This window comes from Oncorhynchus masou, chromosome 24 (genome assembly GCF_036934945.1).
Source record: "Oncorhynchus masou masou isolate Uvic2021 chromosome 24, UVic_Omas_1.1, whole genome shotgun sequence".
NCBI classification, from domain to species: domain Eukaryota; kingdom Metazoa; phylum Chordata; class Actinopteri; order Salmoniformes; family Salmonidae; genus Oncorhynchus; species Oncorhynchus masou.
In genome coordinates, this window is record NC_088235.1 from 1,575,397 (window position 1) to 1,582,254 (window position 6,858).

General features: G+C 46.1%; 1 protein-coding gene across 1 annotated transcript in view; it reads right to left on the reverse strand.

Moving 5' to 3' along the window:
• LOC135513357 (uncharacterized) overlaps positions 1-6,447 on the reverse strand; it is a 7,852-nt gene extending 1,405 nt beyond the window's left edge. The window contains exons 1-3 of the mRNA XM_064936285.1: positions 6,007-6,447; positions 5,800-5,964; positions 5,051-5,648 (exon numbers count right to left, since the gene is read on the reverse strand). Of these exons, the coding sequence (XP_064792357.1) occupies positions 5,051-5,648; positions 5,800-5,964; positions 6,007-6,447 (1,204 nt within the window). The remainder of the gene's footprint in view (positions 1-5,050; positions 5,649-5,799; positions 5,965-6,006) is intronic.
• Positions 6,448-6,858: the final 411 nt, after the last annotated feature.

Here is a 6,858-nt window from a genome sequence, read left to right on the forward strand (position 1 = left end):
CTCTGTTCTGACCCTGTTCTCTGAGACGGCCCAGACCTTCCAACCCATCTCTGTTCTGACCCAGTTCTCTCTGCTCTTGTTGAATATGTCCAGATGTCTATGGTTTAGACCCAACTGTATGTTAGTTTTTCAGGACATACTTTCCCAAATCAAACAAACAATGTTATTCTAAGGTCTCCACTCCAAATGTTTTGGCCGCTGATATTAAAACATGGTGGTGTTCTATCCGCTGATATTAAAACAGGGTGGTGTTCTAGCCCCTGATATTAAAACATGGTGGTGTTCTATCCCCTGGTATTAAAACATGGTGGTGTTCTATCCCCTGGTATTAAAACATGGTGGTGTTCTATCCGCTGATATTAAAACATGGTGGTGTTCTATCCCCTGATATTAAAACATGGTGGTGTTCTATCCGCTGATATTAAAACATGGTGGTGTTCTAGCCCCTGATATTAAAACATGGTGGTGTTCTAGCCCCTGATATTAAAACATGGTGGTGTTCTAGCCCCTGATATTAAAACATGGTGGTGTTCTAGCCCCTGATATTAAAACATGGTGGTGTTCTATCCCCTGGTATTAAAACATGGTGGTGTTCTATCCGCTGATATTAAAACATGGTGGTGTTCTATCCCCTGATATTAAAACATGGTGGTGTTCTATCCCCTGATATTAAAACATGGTGGTGCCCCTGATATTAAAACAAGCCCCTGATATTAAAACATGGTGGTGTTCTATCCCCTGATATTAAAACATGGTGGTGTTCTATCCCCTGATATTAAAACATGGTGGTGTTCTATAGCCCCTGGTATTAAAACATGGTGGTGTTCTATCCCCCTGATATTAAAACATGGTGGTGTTCTATCCCCTGATATTAAAACATGGTGGTAGCCCCTGATATTAAAACATGGTGGTGTTCTAGCCCCTGATATTAAAACATGGTGGTGTTCTAGCCCCTGATATTAAAACATGGTGGTGTTCTAGCCCCTGATATTAAAACATGGTGGTGTTCTAGCCCCTGATATTAAAACATGGTGGTGTTCTAGCCCCTGATATTAAAACATGGTGGTGTTCTAGCCCCTGATATTAAAACATGGTGGTGTTCTAGCCCCTGGTATTAAAACATGGTGGTGTTCTAGCCCCTGATATTAAAACATGGTGGTGTTCTAGCCCCTGGTATTAAAACATGGTGGTGTTCTATCCGTTGTCTCTGTGGTGGCATAGTGCATATTGGAGGAGTCTGCTGGAGTGCCTCAGTAATTAAACCAACCAGGACCTAAACAAGTTAACTCTTCATGTTCGGTACTTGGCCTTGTTTTCATAGTAAATCCAACCCATCCTTCTGCATGACCAATATCATATTGTTCTGTAATATTATCTAGATGTAGCAGAACTGAAAATAATTTCCACTTCCTGTTTTATTGCTCCCACTTGTATTGCTCAGTCTGTCCGTTTGGAAATACGAGCTGGTCTGAGGATCCATCAAACCATGTTGTTGTTAATGTCCTGCCTCTGTCCTGAACGCTGCTTCCCTTCCTGCCGTTAGCATCGTGTCTCCCCCCAATGGATCCCTGTTCTCTATGTGGACTGCTGTAGACCAGGGGCCACTGCTGTAGACCAGGGGCCAGTGGGCTGCTGTAGACCAGGGGCCAGTGGGCTGCTGTAGACCACCAGTGGGCTGCTGTAGACTAGGGGCCAGTGGGCTGCTGTAGACCAGGGGCCAGTGGGCTGCTGTAGACCAGGGGCCAGTGGGCTGCTGTAGACCAGGGGCCAGTGGGCTGCTGTAGACCAGGGGCCAGTGGGCTGCTGTAGACCAGGGGCCAGTGGGCTGCTGGGGGGTGGGCTGGGAGGTGTAACTGGTTTTTACCTGGGCTGGGTATTACTATTATCACGGTACTGATACTGATATTCACTGGGACGGGGATATTTTCTGTGCTGTGATTTGACAGAGAGAAGCACACCGGAATCCATACATCCAGTAGTGGGTCAAGCAGTCTGTTTCCGATGGCTTGGTTTCTGTTTTGTAACAATGACCGAGACAGATTATGGTAGTAATATTATTTACTACAGGTCTGACACATCCAGACCCTTTGAATGACAAAGTACCTGTTTCTACTTGCAGGAAGTTATCTTCATCTGGAAGACAACCCGGTGAACCTACTGGGGTTTGGTCTGACACCCTGGGTCGTATCTGGAGCTCTGTCTAGATATTCAGTTAGGGGATTAGTTGGGGGTTGCCCTGCCTCTGCTGTGTGGCATCCTATATAGTTTGCTGTGGATTAACAGTTGATGCGTTTAGTACAAAGTACTTGTTGACATTGCGTCAGTCAGTGTGCAGTAGATTGTAGGCCAGTTGATTCAGCAAGGTTGTATTCTTAAAGGAGTCCTAGCACTTTATTTCACATCATACCTGTAGTAAAATGTACTAAACTAAAAGTAAAAAATAAGAGTAACAATAAGTGGAGGTAATATATACAGGGAGTACCATTACTGAGTCAATGTGTGGGGTACCGGTTAGTGGGGGTAATATATACAGGGAGTACCATTACTGAGTCAATGTGTGGGGTACCGGTTAGTGGAGGTAATATATACAGGGAGTACCATTACTGAGTCAATGTGTGGGGTACCGGTTAGTGGGGGTAATATATACAGGGAGTACCATTACTGAGTCAATGTGTGGGGTACCGGTTAGTGGAGGTAATATATACAGGGAGTACCATTACTGAGTCAATGTGTGGGGTACCGGTTAGTGGAGGTAATATATACAGGGAGTACCATTACTGAGTCAATGTGTGGGGTACCAGTTAGTGGAGGTAATATACAGGGAGTACCATTACTGAGTCAATGTGTGGGGTACCGGTTAGTGGAGGTAATATATACAGGGAGTACCATTACTGAGTCAATGTGTGGGGTACCGGTTAGTGGAGGTAATATACAGGGAGTACCATTACTGAGTCAATGTGTGGGGTACCGGTTAGTGGAGGTAATATATACAGGGAGTACCATTACTGAGTCAATGTGTGGGGTACCGGTTAGTGGGGGTCATTGAGGTAATGTGTATATACAGAGGGTACAGGTTAGTGGGGGTCATTGAGGTAATATATACAGAGGGTACAGGTTAGTGGAGGTCATTGAGGTAATATATATACAGAGGGTACAGGTTAGTGGAGGTCATTGAGGTAATATATATACAGAGGGTACAGGTTAGTGGAGATCATTGAGGTAATATATACACAAGGGGTACCGGTACTGAAAACACACTGCCCCTGTCAATATGGACAACACACTGCCCCTGTCAATACTGGCCCAACTGTTCTGGGGAACTACGGGAAGCTTCATAATGTGACTGGTGAAATGAAGGATCTACTTTATCACCTAACTTATTACACTAGTTGAGTGCAGGTATTTCCTTAAAGCAGCTACAGAAATGTAATAGTTTTGATGTAATGTTTAATCCTGCAGCTATTTCCAGATAGCCCAGTATATGGTGTGTGCTCTGAATGCAGCCCTAGCCTACTTTTTAAAGTTCACACACACAGATCATTAATGTATTGTATTTTCTCTCTGTGGTCATGTTTGTTACTGTGGCGTCCTGAAGGTTATCGAGCCTGAAGGACCTTGACTAGACATCTGGAACACCAAGTGGCCCTTTACATTCAGGGCTCAAGGTCTGTTTCTCTGGTGTGAACCAGAATGATTTGTTTGGAGCTCTGGAACGCTGGCGGTGTTCTATGGGTTCCAGACAGTGGAGGGGAAACTTGACCCGTTAACAGATGTTTGAGCCTGAGCCAAGGAGCTGCAGTGTGATCTGTAACCCAGAAACGGCCAGCTTTCTCCTTGTTGTGGCTGATCACTCACCGAGGAGAGTCTCCATTTGAGACAGAATCCTTATTCTCCTGAGTGAGTTCACATATCAAGACCCAGCTAAATGTTTTATCATTGACTATTGAAATGAGCGTAGGGCTTAATCATTTTGTAACCGAGGGGTGGGACACTATATAAAAGAAACACATCCCAGATATTATCTTGTACATGTCCCTGCACAATGTGGTTTGCCTGACAATGTACTGCCTGCAATTTATGGTGTGTGTGTTTGGTGGAGATGCCCGCCTCGTGCCTCGAGGGAGATGGGATGCTTCTGGTCTCCATTTGAAGGATGTAACCAACACTGCACGTGATTTAAAGGCTTGTTTCAGCTGGGAAAAGAAAACGAGGACATGGCTGAATATGGGTCTTATTGTTTCAACACAGTGAAAGATAGGGGTCTGTTATTGTTTCAACACAGTGAAAGATAGGGGTCTGTTATTGTTTCAACACAGCAAAAGATATGGGTCTGTTATTGTTTCAACACAGCAAAATATATGGGTCTGTTATTGTTTCAACACAGCAAAATATATGGGTCTGTTATTGTTTCAACACAGCAAAAGATATGGGTCTGTTATTGTTTCAACACAGCAAAATATATGGGTCTGTTATTGTTTCAACACAGCAAAAGATATGGGTCTGTTATTGTTTCAACACAGCAAAAGATAGGGGTCTGTTATTGTTTCAACACAGCAAAAGATATGGGTCTGTTATTGTTTCAACACAGCAAAAGATATGGGTCTGTTATTGTTTCAACACAGCAAAAGATATGGGTCTGTTATTGTTTCAACACAGCAAAAGATAGGGGTCTGTTATTGTTTCAACACGGTGAAAGATAGGGGTCTGTTATTGTTTCAACACAGTGAAAGATAGGGGTCTGTTATTGTTTCAACACAGCAAAAGATATGGGTCTGTTATTGTTTCAACACAGCAAAATATATGGGTCTGTTATTGTTTCAACACAGCAAAAGATATGGGTCTGTTATTGTTTCAACACAGCAAAATATATGGGTCTGTTATTGTTTCAACACAGCAAAATATATGGGTCTGTTATTGTTTCAACACAGCAAAAGATATGGGTCTGTTATTGTTTCAACACAGCAAAAGATAGGGGTCTGTTATTGTTTCAACACGGTGAAAGATTTCAGTGATGAAGAGTTTGAATAGTGTTATATATTATATTGTTTACCGCGGACGAGGACCTGCCACACGTTGTAGGGAGGTTTACCGCGGAGGAGGACCTGCCACACGTTGTAGGGAGATTTACCGCGGAGGAGGACCTTGTTGTAGGGAGGTTTACCGCGGAGGAGGACCTTGTTGTAGGGAGGTTTACCGCGGACGAGGACCTGACACATGTTGTAGTGAGGTTTACCGTGGAGGAGGACCTTGCTGTAGGGAGGTTTACCGTGGAGGAGGACCTTGCTGTAGGGAGGTTTACCGCGGAGGAGGACCTTGCTGTAGGGAGGTTTACCGCGGAGGAGGACCTTGCTGTAGGGAGGTTTACCGCGGAGGAGGACCTGCCACATGTTGTAGGGAGGTTTACTGCGGAGGAGGACCTTGCTGTAGGGAGGTTTACCGCGGAGGAGGACCTTGCTGTAGGGAGGTTTACCGTGGAGGAGGACCTTGTTGTAGGGAGGTTTACCGCGGAGGAGGACCTTGTTGTAGGGAGGTTTACCGCGGAGGAGGACCTTGCTGTAGGGAGGTTTACCGCGGAGGAGGACCTTGCTGTAGGGAGGTTTACTGCGGAGGAGGACCTTGCTGTAGGGAGGTTTACAGCGGAGGAGGACCTAGTTGTAGGGAGGTTTACAGCGGAGGGGGAGATTTACAGCGGAGGAGGACCTAGTTGTAGGGAGGTTTACAGCGGAGGAGGACCTTGTTGTAGGGAGGTTTACAGCGGAGGAGGACCTAGTTGTAGGGAGGTTTACAGCGGAGGAGGACCTTGTTGTAGGGAGGTTTACCGCGGACGAGGACCTTGTTGTAGGGAGGTTTACCGCGGACGAGGACCTTGTTGTAGGGAGGTTTACCGCGGAGGAGGACCTTGTTGTAGGGAGGTTTACTGCGGAGGAGGACCTTGTTGTATTGAGGTTTACCGCGGAGGAGGACCTAGTTGTAGGGAGGTTTACAGCGGAGGAGGACCTGCCACACGTTGTAGGGAGGTTTACCGCGGAGGACCACCTTGTTGTAGGGAGGTTTACCGCGGAGGAGGACCTTGTTGTAGGGAGGTTTACCGCGGAGGAGGACCTTGTTGTAGGGAGGTTTACCGCGGAGGAGGACCTTGTTGTAGGGAGGTTTACCGCGGAGGAGGACCTTGTTGTAGGGAGGTTTACCGCGGAGGAGGACCTTGTTGTAGGGAGGTTTACCGCGGAGGAGGACCTTGTTGTAGGGAGGTTTACCGCGGAGGAGGACCTTGTTGTAGGGAGGTTTACCGCGGAGGAGGACCTTGTTGTAGGGAGGTTTACCGCGGAGGAGGACCTTGTTGTAGGGAGGTTTACCGCGGAGGAGGACCTTGTTGTAGGGAGGTTTACCGCGGAGGAGGACCTTGTTGTAGGGAGGTTTACCGCGGAGGAGGACCTTGCTGTGCTGCATTCTAGAACAATGAACTAGAACCACCATGCAAAACACTCAGCTGTTTTTCTTCTTTTCCCTCCAACATGGTTGTCTATGGTCATGTCTGAATAAGCAGATAGTCCTCGTGTCACAATCCAAAGTAGTTGAGTTGTTCTTTTGAATAAATCTGTGAAGATGGACTTCACTACACCATGTCTGTGATTGCTCAGAGACCAGGGGAATTATTGACAGAGAGAATGTTCTGGTTTCCTTCTTTTGCATATTGGAGGAGAGGGAGAGAGGTCAGGGAAATACTCTGCACTTTGTTCTCCCTCCCTGCTGGGCTGTCTGTAGCTCACTACCATGACAGACAGCAGTAGCTATCAAAATGACCAGGATTCTGCTGGGATATTTCTGTTGTGTGGGGTTGTATCATTGCCCTAGAAAAGC